A 20,052-nucleotide genomic window follows, 5' to 3' on the forward strand; every position below is an offset into this window, starting at 1 on the left:
ACATTCCTTAATTGTCTCCTCCCCACGCATTAGGATCTTGTTCCCACGCCTTAATAAGTCGTGGCCACGAATTATTTTTGTTAACATGACGTCACCTTAGGGGCTCCGTATATATACAACCTAAATATATATTAATCTTGATTGTATTCTGTTCTCCAGTTGAGTGTGCAGTGCGCGCTCCCGCGCTCCTCCAACGCAGCGCGCCTCTCTCTCTCTCTCTCTCGCTCCCCTCGTGGACGCGCCTGTGGCTGTGAGCGGGAGCGCGCATGCGCAGTGCAGGTCTGCTCCGGGGTGTTTGAACAGGAAGGCGGACATGTTGGGCGCTCTGTTCATTATTATTAATATTAAAAATAATCTGGATCCTCCGCGCGGTCAGAGAGCGGCTCTGCTGCAGCTGAAGAACCCGCTGGATTATATGAGAGATCAGTGATCCGGGGATTAATCACTGTAACCGAGCGCGGGGAACTTTCTCTCTGCTTTTAAACTGGACCGACTTTTACTAACTTATCTCCTCCGGTTCCCCCGGCCCGGGCTGCGGTTCTCCCGTCGCCCCGCGGTTCTGTGTTTACGGGAGTTTATGCGGATTGTTAACTCGGAGTTTTGGGTGTTTTCCTCTTCAGAACATCCTGTATGTACTCTGACTTATTTACAGAGCCGGGCCTGGAGCGGCCAGAGCGGCTGATTGGGCTAATTTAATGGGCAAGTTGCAACTTCTGTCCACTTATTTTTGATTCAGTTCGCCGATTATAAGCGAAGCCTCGAAGTTTAATCGAGTCGTTAGCTGATTAATGTTGTATTTCTTCTTTTTATAAACGTTAACTAACTTAATTAACGAACGTGTGATCTATTTTCTACCTATCTAGACAGAGAGAGTTAAGCTAAGATAGCTAAGCTAACTAGTTACAACTTTTTCTGAACACTTATTTTGATAACCTAACGCGACAGTTGATACGTCGACTATAAGCGAAGCTTCGTAACGTTAGTTAAATCGATTAATTGACTTAGCTGATTAACATTAATTTCTCATTTGACGTTATTAAATAGCTAACCTATGTGGCGTCTCTTTTTCTCTCTAGACACAGCATCAATCTTAAGTTTAGTCACTTCGTTAATTAGCTAAAAGCTAACTAGCTTAGCCATATTTTCTTCTCTTCATGCACTTAAGCTACAGTATTAGTTAACCTATATTATTAGCTAGTTGGCTAACCTAGCGTTAACTAAACTAAACTATGTGAGCTCTCATGTAGTTAGCTAGCTAACTATAGAAATTAGCTATAATAGTAGCTAATTTTCTCATTTTCGCTCTTTCCCACCAACTTGTCATGGACTAAGAAGAAACTTCACCGCCTCAACTTTGTGTGTGATCGTCTAAAAATGTGGATTTTCATCATCTGTCCCACTTTTATGAGTGAAAAAACCAAAAGACACAAAACGTCTCTTTGATAGCTGGCTATAATAAAACTACACAGGACTGATTAAAGTTAGCTAACTAGCTAACTGGCTGGATTCAGAGACAGAGCTAGCCAGCTAACTCAAAGTTAGCAGCTCTAAAACACGGATTTTATCAACATTTATCCCTTATAAGCTCATAATCAGCACGGGAAGAGCTGCAGAAGATGTCTTCTGCGGAGAATTTGACGGCTCGGTTCGAGAAAATCGATGCCATGCTGAAGGACCCGAAATCCGAGATCAACACCGACTGCCTTCTGGTGAGTTAGCCGCGGCTAACTAGCATAATTAGCCTTTAAGCTACTTTTAAACTTCACCTAATCCACTTATAAACACGTTTCTTTACGGCTCTCCCACAGCCTGCACACACACACCACCACCCCACTGCCGGGGGACACTGGTCTCACTGGGGGAAACGAGAATTTAATGGTTTATTTCCAGTTTAGAGCTGGAGATTAGCAGTTTTAGCTCAACTCTGACTGACTGACTTTTGAACGGCTGAGGCTAACGGCCATGTTTCCTCAGGAGTTTAGCTAAACTAGCTAACTAGGACCCGTAGAAGTTTCACAGAAGTGTCAAAGAGGATTGTTATTATTGTTTTAACTTATATTTTACTTTTTGAAGAGTTTCTGAGGTAAATTTTGTGTGAACAAGTCTGTAAAATAGTCTGTCACACATCACAGATGCAGTAGTGAAGTTCTGGATTTGCATTTTTTAGGGTTTTCGTGTTCTACTTTTGTTTTACTTTTTAACGTTTGTTAACTTTCACAGTTTCACTTATATTTGTCTTTTTAAAATGTTTGTGAGGTAAATGATGTGTAAATTGAGCTAAATTACTTGTCAGAACACGAAAAACACTAAATTGTGCTGTTTAGAGGTGTTTTGCCTTTAGGAGCATGGCTGAAAAGTCTGTCACACTTCACAAAGGCATTAGTGAAATTCTTCTTAATGTGCATTTCTTATTTTTGGGTGTGTGTTTGTGTTTTAACATATTTTTTAAGAGTTTGTGAGGTAAATATTGTATGAATAAGTCTGTCACACATTACAGATGCATTAGTCAAGTTCTGAATGTGCATTTCTTATTTTTGGATGTCTGTTCTTGTGCTAACTCTTATATTTACATTTTTTGAAGAGTTTGTGAGGTAAATGATGTGTGTCAGAACCTGTTAAGCACCAAAATGTGTTGTTTAGAGGTGATTTTACTTCAGGAACATGGCTAAGAGAGTTTGTCACACATCTCAGAAGCATTAGTGAAGTCTTGGATATGCAATTCTTATTTAAGGCTGTCAGTTCTTGTTATAATTTATATATGTCGATTTTTTTAAGAGTTTGTGAGGTAAATCGTGTATAAATTAACCTGTCACACATTGCAGATGCGTTAGTGAAGTTCTGGATGTAAATTTCTAATTTTGGTTCATGTATATTTATCTTATTGAAGAGTTTTTGAGGTAAATGATGTGTCAGAACCTGTAAAACACTAAATAGTGCTCTTAAGAGACGTTTCTACTTTAGGATCATGGCTAAGAGAGTCTGTCACATATAACAGATGCATAAGTGAAGTTCTGGATGTGCAAATCTTTTTTTAGGGGTTTTCTTGTTCAAGTACTTTGTAGTTTTTGATTGTTTTTAACTTGAACAGTTTCATTTATTTGGCTTTTTAAAGAGTTTGACAGGTAAACAGTGTGTGTCAAGTCAGGTAAAGCACTAAATTGTGCTGTGAAGAGGTAATTTCACTTCAGGAGCATGACAAAGAGTTTGTCACACATTACAGATGCATTAGTGAATTTCTGGATGTGCAATATTTATTTTAGGGGGTTTCTTGTTCTAGTTTTTTATTTTACTTTTTAAAGTTTTTTTTTTTACTTTGACAATTTCACTTGTATCTGTCTTTTTAAAGAGTTTGTAAGGTAGATTTTGTGTGTCAGAATGTGTAAAACACTGTATTTTGCTGTGATTTTACTTCAGGATATTTGCCAGAAAAGTATGTCACACATCACAGATGCATTAGTGAAATTCTGGATGTTAAAATATGTTGTTTTTTTTTGTCCAGATCTGTGTGTTTTCCTGGATTATTCAGATTTAGTTTTCATGAAGGGAGTGTGTGATGAGCTTCTGCAACAACAAAGTTGTGGTCCTTAGTGTTTTCCTTTCTATAACATCCACTTTTTAGTCTCATTAAGCTTTTCAAATAGTAAAATGACCATTATACAATACAGAAGAGCGAAAGTCCAAATCTTTACATTTTGCTGTTTTAGATAGATCGATACTTTATTGATCTCAGAGTTTTAGGTGAGTTATCTGTGTGTGCTGGCCTTCTGAACCAATATAAAGTGATTTTATGGCATAAACGTGTACACTTTGGTGTTTTCCTGCTTTAACTCTTTTATTTTACTCTCCTGATGGCTGTTCGACAGGTGTGTGAGATGTGTCAGAGCAGGTAAAGCACTAAAATATGCTGTTTAGGGATGACTTGACTAAAGGAACAGGTCTGGAAAACTCAGTTCCACAGCAGAGATACTGTCTAATAACTGTGATATTTGAAGCTTCTGTAATAGTAAGAAAGACCAGTTAGAAATATATCAGAGCTACAGAACTGGAGTCTTTGAGATCTGTATCTGAGCATTTTCTTGTTTACCTTTCCATGTTTTCCTGGTTTTGTTGTGTTATTTTAGTCTCACAGTGGGTTTTTGAGGTGAGTTAGGTGTGTTATTAGCTTCTGCAACCGTAAAGTGATGAATAATATCTCGCAGCTTCATTACTCTTATTTAAATCTCATATAGAGTGTTGTGAACAGTGTGTTGGGAGCTCCTACAACAGTAAAACATTATCAGGACCAGGCCTGAGAAACTCTGAGCTGTGTCAGTGAGAATGTGTGAAGTTCTAGAGGTCTAAACGTGTGTACACCATGGTAATTTCCTGCTTTCACACCTTGGCTGCAGTCTCCTCAGGGCTTTACGAGGTGATTGGTGAGTACTAGGGGCTTCTGCAGATGCAGAAACACCAGTAAGAGCTGTAGGAGCTGCATCAGAGCGAATGTTGTGTGTATTGAAGTATTTATTTCTATTTTACACCCTCTTCTATTAAAGGGGACATTGTATACTTATTTTTACACAAGTTAGAATACTGTAGGTCAATGGTCTACACAAAACATGTTTATGAATTTCTTTACACAAATTCGCTCTCACATAACTCACATAACTCTATTCTTTCCAGTTCTACTCCCTTTCAGAACACCTTCATGCAAATAAGCTGTTGCTTGCCACACCCCATGTATATGCTAAGTCGGTAATGTTAGCTTGTGTAAATGGCAAAATAAAAACAAGCTAGTTCATTCTTAACTGTGATAGAAGCACAAAACGTATTATTTGAAAGTACTGATTTGCCATGGACAGTAGATACAGATCCCTCCCTCAGACAAAGTCTCCTGGCTAATCTTGCTGTGTACTGTCTGAGCTTCTCAACCAGCAGGCCGAAATGGGGCAGTCGAGACCCAAGTGGAAATGTAAAATTACGCAAAAAGTACGTTTTTCATAGCGTTAATTAGGGGTGCAAGATATGGCCTGATAACAATTCTCTTGGAGATATAAAAAAAACAATGAATTAGAAAGAATATTTCAAGAATACAATACTGCAATAAAATGAGAATTAAATTCGATTATTGCATACAATATGGTATGGCACACCCCTAAATGTGATATTAAAAAATACAATAACTATACCAGATTTGTAGAAGAAGTTAATGATCCAGAATGTCATGATACAAACAGTAATACACTTCAAATGTCTCCATATATCCAGGGTTAAAGTAAAAAAATATATATATATTTTATAAGTGTCAGATATAATCTGTCTCTAGTAGATATACAGTGTGGATTTTTCTTTCGCTAAAAACAGCAAAAAAAAGTAGTACCCTGATGATACGGCATGATATTTCAGGGTATAATATTCATATATGTTCATGATATTTAAAAGCATTGGGGATATTATTGCGTGCGATCTACCAGTAATATGTCCCCTTTAATGGTGTAGAGGGTTTGTGGGTTGAGGGAAGTGTGTTGGAGCAGGTAAAGCAGGTATATAAAGTTGATTATAAGGAATGTAATTCAGTAGTGAGGCTGAGAGCACAGTTCCTGCATGTGTTTAGAGAGTTCCTGCTGTAGCGTCTGTATTTTACCCTGGTGCTGGGTTTCTGTAGGGAGTTAGATGTGTTAGGACAGGCAGGACGCTGAGGCAGTACAGTGCAGGGTTTCAGCAGCACAGCTCAGAAATGCTGTTCTACCCCAGGCTCTATAACTGAAGCCCTTTTTTCCTTTTTGCCTGTTTAATATATGGATTTCATGGGCTGTACGTGACATTTTAGATATTTTGTACATTTTTCAGTTGGTTATTTACTTTGTGATCAAATCTAACTATTGGCTGTAGTATTCAGAAGGACAGTTTTATCAAGATAACCTCCATCTCTTTTAGCTTATTGGTCCCACAGATCGAGCAGTCTAATGACAGGGTTTTGTATGACCATGAAAAACCTGAGTCATTGAAAAGTCATTGAATTTGAACATAGCTATTTCCAGGTTGGGAAAAATAGCTAGTTTAGGAAAAATAAAAATACTCTGAAAATTAAAAAAATACTCATGGAAATTTGAAACCTTTTGTTTCCCCATATATCAACTGAGAAAAGCTGTATTGGTTTGGGTAAATCAATCACATGTGTTCACATTAGCTATCTGATTGGAGTTGGAATATAACTGTAAATTCACACAGTGAGAGAAAAAAGCTGATTTAATGCTGTCTGGCATCATTCAGACGCATATAAAGCATTTATATACTAAAAATGCAGCTACTAAGTTTTTAAAATATATATTTTTCATTTTATGAAAGATATAGGCTCACTATAATCACTTTTGACTTTTTAATTTTTTTGTTTTATTGTTCATGTCTGTACTGATGTTTTGAAGATTTAATGGTCATGAAAATTTGCTGTGAAGGCATGAAAAAAATCATTAAAAAAAGTCATGGAAATGTGTAGGTAAAAAAGTGTATGAACCCTGAACGAGAGTTTATTGTGACTAAGGCTGTGTATTGACTAGGGCAGCAACTAATGATTATTTTGGTAGTCGACTAATCTAACGATTGTTTTTATTTGATAAGTCAAAGATTATTTTTGCCACCTCTAAAAACAACAGAAACAGCAGAACATGAGGTTTAAATGACATTTAAATATCTGAACTTTTAAAATGTGTCAAGTTCTGATATTTAGTGAGTAAATTTGTAATATGTTGTGTTTGTGCACTATTAGAGACACAAACTAAGTTGATTTTGCTGTGTGAGCAATCCATTTACTCATCTCCCATTGCGCTTCTGTCTTCAGCGCTTTGTGTAATGCGGTACTGTTACAAATAAACGATTAGTTGACAGTGAAATTTGTAGTCGATGAATTTAAATAATCAACATTGTCGATTATATCAACTAATCATTGCAGCCCTAGGCCTGTCACGATAACAATACTTTGGGGACGATATATCATTGTGCAAATTATTGCGATAAACGATATTATTTTCATTTTAAGACTATTTAAATGTCACTGATATAAAATAATAATATTTAGAATAGAATAGCAAAGCAATTATAACCTTTTAAAGACAACACATTATACATATATATATATATATAATATACAAATATAATTTTTCGTAATCCTACTGCCATCCATTCACACTGTCTGTGTGGAGTTACAGTTTTTGATGCATGACTGGCTAAAATAATGTTCACAGTTAGAGTATATGTGCAGAAATATACAAATAAACACAATAGACTGATTTGATATTACGATTATCTAATATTATTGAGGTCTTGTATATTTATTGTACGATAAGTGGATAATGTAATTATCGTGACAGGCCTATGCAGCCCTATTATTGACAGGGCAAGACTTTGGTGACGTGACCTTCAGCATGATACAGGCGTTACATTTCAATATCTCATAATATGTCACGATACTGTAGAAAAGCGATATGTTGGGGTTGTTTATTGAAATTACAGAAAAAAAGTGTCATAAAATTGAAGGTCCCTAAAGAGGTTGTACTCTTTGTACTAATTCTGCAAAACAGCCACTTTCTCTTCCTGTTTGGTGGATATTACTTTAAAAAAAAATACAAAAATTTAAAATCATTTGTTAAATTAAGAGCATGATGAATTCTGTAAACGTTGTGCATGTTTTAGAGCACACTGGTCCAGTGCATACAGAATGAATGGAAACTGGTCTGGATGTGGGTGTTCTGTTTTTGATTGTTTGTTGGTTTTTCTGTGATGCCACAACAACCAGCACACGTTTACAAATGCATGGCTGATATGGGATCAGTATATTTACAGTGCCAGTCAAAAGTTTGGACACACCCTAAATTTATAGTTTTTTGTATTATGTGAAGATGTTCTGCTTTATGAGGTTGAGTCACTTTAAACTTCTTGCCTCTTAAAGAGGCACCGAACCCTAAAACATATTTTTTCATTAATACTTAAAATGTGTTTCCCTAAAGTTGTGAAACAACTCTTCCAGTCTTTTTTTGAGGAACTTTGTTTTCAAGCATTTCAATCATTTGTTGCAAACTGCTCATTTTAGACTGCTTTTGTACCAAATCATGATTACAATCAGTTGTTCAAATCCTTATTTCAAGTCACATCTTTATTTATTGTTCAGAAATGCAAGAATGGATGTTTAAAAATAAATAAAATAATATAAGCTAAGCACATAAAACGTTAATACATATCTGTAAATGTTCTTCTCTATCTTTATCGCTTTTACATTTCTGGTAGGTAGACCTGTCACAATAATTTGCATCATACCATATTACATAGTAAACCACAGTTAGTTACGACCCTGCAATGGGATTGGCTGAGAGGCGTTCTATGAGTTCTACCATTATCAGCCGGTAATGCACTGTTGTAACCGAAGCTCTCCATGTATTACTCCGCCACATACAGGTAATCTAGCAATGATGCAGCGCTTACAAGCCAAACAGCGCAGCTACAAACAAACAGAGCAGCAATGGAACTATTTTTACTGGCGTAGTTTTTATAACAGATCCTATTTTCTCCTCCTCTTTAACTCTTTAAATCTTTCAATTAACAGTGATAATGGAAATGTGGTATAATATACACAATTCTACACTCGAGGTTTGTGCTGTAACGTGCAATATTTGCACTGCTGTGCTGATCTACAACACTTGGCCAATATTACATGTTATAGCCCTCCCTCTAGAGTGTATTACTGCTTAATTAATATTATATCATACAACTTATATAAGATATATGAACATGACTTCAGTCTTAATTATACACGTTTATTCCAAACTCAATGTTCTTAATTTTTTGCATTCCATTGCTCTTTAAAGGAATGGGTCTGCATTTTTATGCTATTATATTATATCATGGTCTATTAAAACAATATTGTTATTTACTGCAACTGTAATCATTCAAACAAGCATTGTGCATGTTTTATTTTATTTTGTCTGCATTTGTTCTTTTTTTTAGGGAATGCTTTTGTGTAAACCGCAGTGATATAAACTCTATAAACTCTCAGATCCTAAAATAATAAAGCTGAAGTTGATTATAGAGTGTTTTTGCTCCTCTTTGCAGTGTATTTTTGTCTGCATTTGAATGCAGGCATGTTTTCTCAAAAGCGTCATGTGGTATTATGCGGTCACATGACATTTATTTTACTTCCGTCTTGGGCTTTTATACGTAACGCTGTGCGGCTCGTTGTGTTGCAGGATGAATTTGGGGAAGTTTAGAAAAGAACATGACCAAACGCTCACCATTCTCAGTGTGGTAATCTACAGTCAGCTTTATATATATATATATATATATATATATATATATATATTTACACATAACTGAGGCAGCTGAGTCTGGTATAACTGAGGTAGAGGACACTGGCATAATTGAGGCAGCTGAGTCTGGTGTAAATAAGGTAGAGGACACTGGCATAATTGAGGCAGCTGAGCCCGGTGTAAATGAAGTAGAGGACACTGGCATAATTGAGGCAGCTGAGCCTGGTGTAATTGAGGCAGTGGACACTGGCATAATTGAGGCAGCTGAGCCTGGTGTTTAACCGAGGTAGAGGACACTGGCGTGAGCCTGATGTAACTGAGGTAGATGACACTGGCATAATTGAGGCAGCTGAGCCTGGTATAAATGAGGTAGTGGACACTGGCATAACTGAGGCAGCTGAGCCTGGTATAATTGAGGTAGAGGACACTGGCGTAATTGAGGCAGCTGAGTCTGGTACAAATGAGGTAGCTGACACTGGCATATTTGAGGCAGCTGAGCCTGGTGTTTAAATGAGGTAGAGGACACTGGCATAATTGAGGCAGCTGAGCCTGGTGTAACTGAGGTAGAGGACACTGGCATAACTGAGGCAGCTGAGCCTGGTGTAAATGAGGTAGAGGACACTGGCATAATTGAGGCAGCTGAGCCTGGTATAAATGAGATAGTGGGCACTGGCATATTTGAGGCAGCTGCGTCTGGTATAAAAGAGGTAGTGGACACTGGCATAACTGAGGCAGCTAAGCCTGGTGTAAATGACCTCATTTACACCAGGCTTAGTTGCCTTAAATAAGCCAGTGTCCTCTACCTCATTGACACTGGCATATTAGAGGCAGTTGAGCCTGGTGTAAATGAGGTAGATGACACTCTCATAATTGAGGCAGCTGAGCCTGATGTAACTGAGGTTGATGACACTGGCATATTTGAGGCAGCTGAGCCTGGTATAATTGAGATTAGGTAGGCTAGTATATGAGGCAGCTGTGTCTGACTTTAGAAAAGAACATGGCCAAACACTCGTCTTTCTCAGTGTGATAATCTACTAGAGTCAGCTTTAGAAATGTCACGTTTGAGTCGTATTTTGAGGCGGGTACCAGCGGTGCGGCGGCGTAATGCCTATTCAGGTGGAGTTTGGTTTCTGCTGGCAGGCTCTGAATACGCTGTGTGTTTACTCTGGCCACTGAGGAAACGAGTCAGCTTGAGCTTCTCATTCATCTGAGCCTCTCGTTCCCAACTGGCCTGTTCTGGCCTGCCTTCCTATCACCTGCCTGCACATCTGCCTGAGCTGAGGCAGCTGGGCGCTCTCAGGCAACTGAGGCAGGTGAAGAACGGAACTCTGGTTGCAGGGTTTTGGCTGTAGGGTTACTGTGGGACTGGGATAACTGGGCTGAGTAACTGGGGCAGACAGAGTCGGTGGTAACTGAGGCAGCTGAAAAACTGGAGTAAGGACTGGTATAAATGAGGCACCTAGGACTGGTATGACTGAGGTAGGGGAAGCTGGCATAACTGAGGCAACCGGGGCTGGTATAATTGAGGTAGAGGTGGCTGCCGTAGTTCAGGCCGCTGGGATTGGCATAAATGAGGCAGCTGAAACTTGTATAAACTGAGGTAAGGGTGGCTGCTATAACTGAGGCATCTGGGACTAGCATAACTGAGGCAGCTAATACTGGCATAACTGTGGCAGCTGAGACTGGTATAACTGATGTAGGGGTGGCTGCCAAAACTGAGGCAGCTGGGACTGGCATAACTGAGGCAGCTGATACTGGCATAACTGAGGCAGCTGATACTGGTATATCTAATATAGGGGTCACTGCCATAACTGAGGCAGCTGGCACTGTCATAACTCAGGCATCTGAGACAGGTATAACTGAGGTAGAGGTGGCTGCCAAAACTGAGGCAGCTGGGGCTGGCATATATGAGGTAGGGGTGACTCCCATCAGCTGGTACTGTCATAACTGAGGCATCTGAGACTGGTATAATATGAGGTAGGTATGGCTGCCATAACTGAGGCAGCTGGCACTGTCATAACTGAGGCATTTGAGACTGGTATAACTGAGGTAGGGGTGGCTGCCAAAACTGAGGCAGCTGGCACTGGGATAACTGAGGCAACTGAGACTAGTGTAACTGAGGCAGCTGGGACTGGTGTAACTGAGGTAGTGGTGGCTGGCATATCTGACTCAGCTGTGCCTTTTTTTTTACTGAGGCAGGGGAAATTGTGGAAGCTTGGACTGGTGTAGCTGAGGTAGTGGAGGCTGGTGAAGCTGAGGCAGCTGGGATTAGGGGAACTGAGGCAGTGGTGGCAGGTCAGTGTGTGATGGATGTTTAAAGTGCGGGCGGGTTTCTGATGTAACCAGACTGTAACTGCTTCCTCACAGCTGTTCCTCCTGATTCTTTTGGCCAGTTTAGGGAATGTAGAGGCAGTTTCCTGAGTCAGTTCTCCTGCCTCTGAAGATATGTGCTCCTCTCTCAGTATGACTGACCATTTAATTACAGAAAGTGTAAATAGTGCTGTTTGACTGGATTAAGTGCATTTAGCACATGTTAAATAAGAAGATACTAAGCTAAGATACATTTTTTTGTGTAATTTCCCTTCTGGTGGAATGGGCACTAATGTGGTAGCTGGGATTCTAAACTAAGGAAATACCCATATGACAAGCTGTTTTAATAAAAAGCTGATATGGTATTTTTAAGTTTTATATGTCATTTAAAGCATAACACTTCAGTGTTAACACTACAGTGATTTGCGTACTTTGCCCAAACAGGCTTTAGAATGAGTGAAATTGGGCAGATAAATCGCTTTTTACACCGTTATCCAGCTCAAAGTAGCTCCACACTTCATTGATAGAATATGGAGAGCCCTGACATTTAAAACAAGGCATTTACAACTTTAAAACTGCACAAGAAGTTTGTTAAAAAAACACTGAGCAGATTGCAAAAAAAAATCATTCTTTGGAAATGCATGAATTCCAGCTGTTGCTAAAAATATGTGGTTACTGTCTATATTAGAATGCAAAAAACCAACAACAAACTACACAAACATTGCTCAAAATGTTTTACTGGTTATTCGTGCTCAACGTTTGACCTATTGTGAGTTAAATTTAAGATGCCGGCTTCTTGAGATTTACCTACACTATGGGATGTAAACAGTGGCTTTTAATAAACTTCCTGTGCAGTTTTAAAGTTTGCAAAAGCTGCAAGACCCAGTCTAATAAAGCCTGTTTGGGCAAAGTGCACAGAAAGCTGCAGGAGAGCGGAGGAGAGCTGTTCAACAAAGGTTAGTACTTTTTATTACGTTTTAATAAATACACCAAAAGTCAAAGTCATTTCACACCAGAGTTCTCCTTTAAAGGAAACTTCAGAAAAGACTCTTAAAATCACAGATCTTACGCACTTAAACAGTTAGACTCTGTATGTTAATGTCTGTAAGCCTACATTCGAGATTTCAAGATTTATTCCAGACCTTTACTCTTAAGGCACTTTTTTCACATTGAACATGGTGAAAAAACACACTGCTGTACTCTGACCCCCATTGGGTTCAATGGTTTCCCCTGCAGCAGAGTGGTTTAGTAGTGCAGAAAGCTTTGTTTCTACGTCCACAACCACGGCCATAGCCACGCCTCTTCTGCAAGTGTCAAATTTGATAAAACATGATATTTATCATCTTATTTTCACATTGGAGTTCTCTTTTAAGTTCTGGAGCTTCTGTGTGGATTCTACCAAAAAATAAGTGGGATTGTTGAACATTTATAGCAATGTGAACATGTCTAGAACATGGCTCTTACCTAACACACTCTCTCTCACACACACACACACACACACACTCACACAGGGTTAATGGCAGTGATCTGTGGGCCCTCGTTCTCCGGCCGTGCGACACAACAGCGCTGTTTTTCCCCTCAGAAGTTTAGACGACCAATGAATGGAGGCTTTTGCTCGGTGCCGCTGCCACCCCACCCACCGCTTAATAAAATTCCACGCTAATCAAATAACCTCTTGTCTTGCGCTCGCAGGGAGGGCTGTCGTGTGTGTGTGTGTGTGTGTATATATATATGTGTGTGTGTGTTCGTGCAGCCCTGCCATTCTTTAGGATCATGTATAGCATGTATGTATAGGATCCCTTGTGTGTTTAGGTGGGCCTGCACTGTGATGGAGGGATGATGAGGAAGGAAGGGAAGTACTACATGGAAGAAATGAGAGCGTTTCAGTGGGATTGGTCCTCTGAGATTAAGATGGTGATGTTTTAGTGGTGTTTCAGTGGAAATAGTGGATAATTTAGCATGTCTTATCGTGTTCTCCTCCCTCTTAGAGATGTTAAAGTCAGGAGGTCAGATTTGTTTTTATGTTTAGGGCAAAACCAGACCCTGTCCTGTTATTCTTTACAGCTCTGTTCTTTTAAAGCACTTAAAAATGATGATTTTCTTTGATTTTACCAATTTGAAAACCTCTGGAATATAATCAAGAGGACGATGGATGATCACAAACCATCAAACCACCAAACTGAACTGCTTAATTTTTTATGCACCAGGAGTAAAGCAGCATAAAGTTATCCAAAAGCAGTGTGTAAGACTGGTGGAGGAGGAGAACATGATGCCAAGATGCATGAAATTAAAACTGTGATTAAAAACTCCACCAAATATTGATTTCTGAACACTAGGGGTGGGCGATGTGGCCCTAAAATAATATTGTGATATTTTCACGATAACGATACTCCTGGCGATATGACAAAACACTGAGTTTAAAAAATAAAATATTTCAAGAATACGCTACTGAAACAAAATAAAAAATTAATTGTATTAATGCATATGCTATGATATGGCACACCCCTAACTGAGATTTTAACTGAGAATTTTATCATTTTATCAAATATGTAACAGAAGTCAATGATCCAGAATGTTAATGTACTAATAATGCACTCCAAATATATCTCCATATATCCAGGACGACTATAGTAAAATAAATGATACTAGACAGATATAATCTTTAATCTTTATCTAGTAGATCTTTAATGAGAAATGAGATCAGTGTAATTTTTATTTTTAATTTTTATTTTTTTAAATAAAACATCAAAAAAGTAGTACCGTAATGTGGTGTAATTAGGGATGGGTGATATGGTACAATATTTCAGAGTATAATATCGTGCACCATAATCAAAAATGTTGGCGATAGTAACACGTACGGTACGATATGGCACATCCATACTGAACACTTAAAACTTTATGAATATGAACTTGTTTGTTTTCTTTGCATTATTTAAGCTCTGAAAGCTCTGCATCTTTTTTTTTTCTTCAGTCATTTCTCATTTTCTGTAAATAAATGCTCTAAATGAGAATATTTTTATTTGGAATTTGGGAGAAATGTTGTCTGTAGTTTATAGAATAAAACAACAATGTTCATTTTACTCAAACATAAACCTATAAATAGCACAATCAGAGAAACTGATTCAGAAACTGAAGTGATCTCTTCATTTTTTTCCAGAGCTGTATATAAACACACATTTTATTAACTTGCATCCTTTTTAAAAGTAAGATGCCAATCATTTTTTTATCAATGTTTAATCATTGACATTAAAGAAGCAAAGCCAGAAATTCAGTCCCAAATTATGCACTGAATCCCTAGAATAAGTATAATAAAAATGTGTGCACAGACTAGCCGTGCTGGGTTAAGCTTTTTCAGTGTGTATACTACTGCATATGTAATCACTTGACTCTGCCCTAGTTACACACAAAACGGTGATTAATCATGATTAGCTGCATGAAATGCCACTGTGTGATTAATTGCAGTTAACTACACATTAGTGTGGGTAATCTGGATTAACTACAGAAAATACTGTGAATAATCAGGATTAACTACATAAGAAAACAATTAATTCTGACTGACCACAGAAAATAAACTGCTTAATTGTTGAGTTGAGGGAACATGGTTCAAACCTCTAGTTCCCGATTTTGTGGAAAGTGTAAAATGCTCTTTGTCAGGGTCATTTTGTTTACATCAGCATTCTTAATTATGTATTTTTTGCCAGAAATGTGTAGAAATTAGTGAGGATGTGAGTCACTCAATCTGTTTATAAACTGGTAGGACTCTAAATGTGTAAACCCAGAACCTAATGTACTACAGATTGGTTTAGTGCTGTGCAATATGAGGATAAATATCATGGGGGTGATAGAAAAGTGTTTATGGTGCTACTTACCTTCTATGGTCCCTATCGTTTCGTTATCGAATTCGTTAGATTATATTTATTTTTAGCATTTTGAGCTTAGTTTAGTTGGTTATTTTCCTATTACATATCTATTTTTCTGTTTTTATTAAATGCTGTTATTAGCTTATTAGCTTCTAGCTTGTTGCTGCCTTCTTTGTTATTTAGCATACAAAATTCGCACTGGTCTTTTCTATGAATGTTGATTTTTTTCATTTAATAGCTGTATCTAACTATTTTAAGCCAGACAGGCACACTGTGATTTTTTTAATCTGGTGCAGAGAGCTCATCCGCATGTTTAAATGGTTTGTCCTGTAGGAAAACGCACACAATTTATATGCTGACATTAATCCACCTGTGGAGCTTTAAATTATATTCTTATTGTTCATTTAAAGAAAAAACTAAAACCTACTGAAATTACAGATTGAATACCCTCATTTTCATGTTTAATTTATTTATAAATAAATATAATAAGTAAGTAAGCAATGATATTATTTTGTAATTTTTCGAAGAATAACTAAAAACATACTCAAAAGTGGTATATCATGATGTATATCGATATTGTGATATAAAAAAAAAAAAATCCATATCGTGATATATGACTTTTCCCATGTCGCCCAGCACTGTGTTCATTAATACTCATTAATTAATGCTCAAGTAATGCATTTCATGATGTGATATTACGATACATTGTCCGTGATAACAGTGATATTATCACAATATAGTGATCTGTGATACTTGATGTATCTTAAAATCAATTCTTTACGACTCTTTACAGCATCTGTGTTAGTGGCGTTAGTTTACGTTACTGTAGCCTGACAGTAGCCAATGTCAGTGATCGTAATTATGTTGAGATATATTGTGATATAAATCTTGGGCATATCGTCCAGCACTATTATGAGCACTATGAGTGCAGTTTTTTACAATTAATTCGGTTTATTCGAATTACAGTTATAATGCGTTTTATTTTTTAAATCTAAAATAGCTTATATATAAATAAATATAACGCTACTCATTTCTGAAGTGTTTATCCGTCTTATCTTGGTTACCGGCGCCTCCCATAGACTAACGCTTGCGTATTTACTAAACATTTTGCGCAGTCCGAGGACGTTTAGATACTTTCTACACAAACACCAGGTGGGATAAAGCATATATTTAGCTAGAAATACATCCTAATGTTTCTAAAAACTGCAGCATCATCGCTCTTTAATGAGGATCTGTGATTAATTGTGAAAAAACAGTAATAATAATCTCTCCTTTAAAGTTTCTTCTGTGACTCGTTTAGTGTGATATTTCATATTTTCTGAAGTATAATCCAGCGTCTGTTAGTGTGTGAGTTCATCTGCGACTGTGTAGATACGAGGTCAGAAATGATATAAACGAATGGGCTTGTAAACAATGTTTTGTATCATTGATTCACTCAATGAGTCGACTCAACCCGACTCATTGAGTGAATCGATATTTTTTTGGTTTAGTTTTTAACCATCTGTAGTTTGATTTTTAGTAGGGGAAAACAATCGATTGTAATCGAAAATCCGATCAATTTTCTTTTTTTTTTTTATCAAATATTTTTTTTTAGCCATAATCGCCCAGCACTAACATGCTCTAATTTTTCAATTAAAATATCCGTATTTGATATATCAGTATGATATATCGTGATATTGATATATTCTCCCATCCCTAATTAAATTATTCATTCAGTTCCTAGCTCATTAACTGTCTAGCCTAACAGCAGGTGATTTAACAGTTTTTGAGCAGGTAATACAGGCTGCAGCAGTAGTGTATATACATACATACACTCTGCTGTGAGCAGGGCTGCAGTACTGCATGCAGCGCTGCTGTGTGGATCTGTCGCAGTAGTTTATCAGCAGTGTTCAGCTCCTCCACTCACTGAATTCCTGCTGTAGTTACGATACGCCTGACTGACGCTGCTGCAGCACTGGGCAGAACTGCTACCGCCCCAGTTCTGAAGATCCGATCTCCTCCTGTACTCACGTCCTCATATATACTCACTGCGCACAGAACACATAATCAATCATTGAGTAACAGTAACAGGAAAAGTGTTAAACAAACCAAAATACTCTATTTTTGGTGAGCTGTTATTGTGTGATTTCTGAGGCTGGTAACTCTGATGAACTTAAACTGTACAACAGAGGAAACTCTCGCTCTTTTATACCTGGGGCAGTCCTGATGAGTGCCAGTTTCATCATTTGTTTTTCATGGGCTTTTTTTTGTGACTGGACTTGAGCGTACTTAAAAATTTCTTGAAATTATACTTTTTGTATTGACTGACCTTCATTTCTTTTGGCAAGCATAAAACATCTGGTCCGTGAGGTTGTTATAACTATAATGAACGATAATGAAAAAAATTAATTATGAAAAATTATTTTCTGGTGAGCTTTTGTTTACACCCCTCCCCTCTCTCTCTATCTCTGTCTTTTCCACCCGTTCCTGAGCTCCCTATCTCCTAAAAAGGGACTTCTTATTTTTTCCCGGCTGTGTCCCAATTCACTAGCCGGGGCAGCGGTAGTGTATTTGAGCGCGACCTTGACGACACAGGTTTATTTATTTATTTATTTGTTCCTTTCTGCTTGATTTTACCTGCTTTGAGATCAACTGTTCTGCAATTGGGTTCAACAACCCTCTGGGCTGGAGAGCTACTAGTCTGTATCAGCACTCCATCCCATTACACTTTATTTTACGAAACAGATTTTTTTGCGGCCACGTAATGGCTTGGAAAATATCTGGCCCAACTTAATTGCCAAACCCTGGATTAGAATATTACTTAAATAGGATTATTCACTAAGAAATTTCAAGCTTTCAGTTAACAGCTGTGCTGAACTCATCAAGAGTTAATTACTTTAATTAACTCTTGATGAGTTCAGCACAGCTGTTAACTGAAAGCTTGAAATCCAGCAGAGATGTGCAAAACTGATCATCTAAGATATAAAATATAAAACATATTCTGGTTTGTTTAACACTTTTGTTGTTAAGTAAATAATTCCATATGTTTTTCTTTGTAGTTTGGATGAGTTTAGTATTAATCTACAGTGCAGAACATTTTAATATATATATATATATATAAAAAACACTTGTTCAGACATATTCGATTGGGGGCTCCCTATTATTATATTTTTTTCTTTTTACGTGGATTGCTCATTGCTGCCACCTGTCTGCTATCTCCTGGTTTATCAGACGCAGTAGTTTGAGTTCAGTATCGGTCTTCAGGGAGATTTTTAATAGATTAAATGATTAATTCATTTTTCCCAGCTGTTCTGTTCTCCAGTGACAGTTTAACTCTGCTGACGACCAGCATGTGTTTGATGGTGGTGATACTGAAAACGCTGATGCTGCTGTTCGAGCTGCAGAGAGAGAGCGAGTTTTAATGTTTTGGTAATTAGATTGTCACTCAGGTTTGGGCTAGACTGACAGGAATGCAGTATTGATATAACACAGTGCTGGATTATATTATATTTATACTGCTGTTAGATCAGGCTGTAGATATACAGCAGTGATGTTTGGAAGATTGTGAACCCTTTTGAGTTTTCTATATTTATTTATAGATATAGATATTGGAAAATTTAGCTCAATATCTAAATGAGTTAGTCTCAGTTTCTAAGACTGGTAACTTATCCTGTGCAACAGAGGAAACTCTCGCTCTTCCTTCGTTTTTGATGGTCTTTCCTCATGTTGGTTCCTCTTGATGGTTCCTCTTAAAGAAACACTGCACATATATCTTGTAATAAAAATTTAAATAGAAAATCTGAAAAGCGCCTAAAGATTTTAACATATTTTGATCATTACATGTTCAATTGAATAATTTTATATCGACAAAAGGAGCTCCTTGTCAATCATTATCTACTGCAGCCAATCATCTTATTATATCTTATTCTGCAGCCAATCAGATTATATCTTATTCAGGATAAAATAGTTGGTATCAGTATCGGTATTCGATATCGGCCAATACCAGAAAAGCTGGTACAGGTATCATACGGAAAAAGTGGTGTCGGTGCATCCCTATTTTAAACCAATATTTGCTTAAGTATTAATTGTATGCCAGAAAAGGACGAAGCGATGCTGGCTGCGCTAACATGCTACCGTATTTTTTGCACTATAATGGTGCAGTTAACATTCTTTAATTTACCCAAAAAAATCATCTGTGCCCCTTATAATCCGGTGCTGCTTATTAGAGGTGTGCCAAAAAATCGATTCACATAAGAATCTTGATTCTCATTTACTACGATTCAGAATCGATTTAAAATGTCCCAAAATCGATTCTGAGGGGCGGGTTTTAGACTGATTTTGGGCTGGGTATTTTTGTTGGACCTGGCAACCCTGGGGATAGCGCTTGTCCCTTTGGAGATCTTCCAGACACACACAGAGCGTAGGTGTTTGAGAATCACCGGTAAGATGGCAGAACAAGCACTATATTACCTTAGATTAACGTGTAGTTTCAATGTTTTATGGCAGAATGCTTCATAACAAGCATAAAAAAGATCGCTAGTAGTTAGTTTCAGTAACTGTTAGCTAGCTAACTAGCTAACTTTCCAGTTCCACCTTAAATAACGCTACAGGTGGCAGCGGGCTGCAGC

The 20,052-nt window shown here is 37.6% G+C and overlaps 1 protein-coding gene across 2 annotated transcripts in view; it reads left to right on the plus strand.

Moving 5' to 3' along the window:
* The first annotated feature begins 279 nt into the window (after window positions 1-279).
* Window positions 280-20,052, plus strand: part of rock1 (Rho-associated, coiled-coil containing protein kinase 1) — a 128,618-nt gene continuing 108,845 nt past the window's right edge. For both annotated transcript variants that reach the window (XM_049482840.1, XM_049482839.1), the window contains exon 1: window positions 280-1,709. In XM_049482840.1, coding sequence (XP_049338797.1) covers window positions 1,617-1,709 — 93 coding nt within the window. In that variant the 5' untranslated portion in view covers window positions 280-1,616. The remainder of the gene's footprint in view (window positions 1,710-20,052) is intronic.

The sequence above is a fragment of the Astyanax mexicanus genome, chromosome 8 (assembly GCF_023375975.1).
Source record: "Astyanax mexicanus isolate ESR-SI-001 chromosome 8, AstMex3_surface, whole genome shotgun sequence".
In the NCBI taxonomy this organism is placed as follows: Eukaryota; Metazoa; Chordata; class Actinopteri; order Characiformes; family Acestrorhamphidae; genus Astyanax; species Astyanax mexicanus.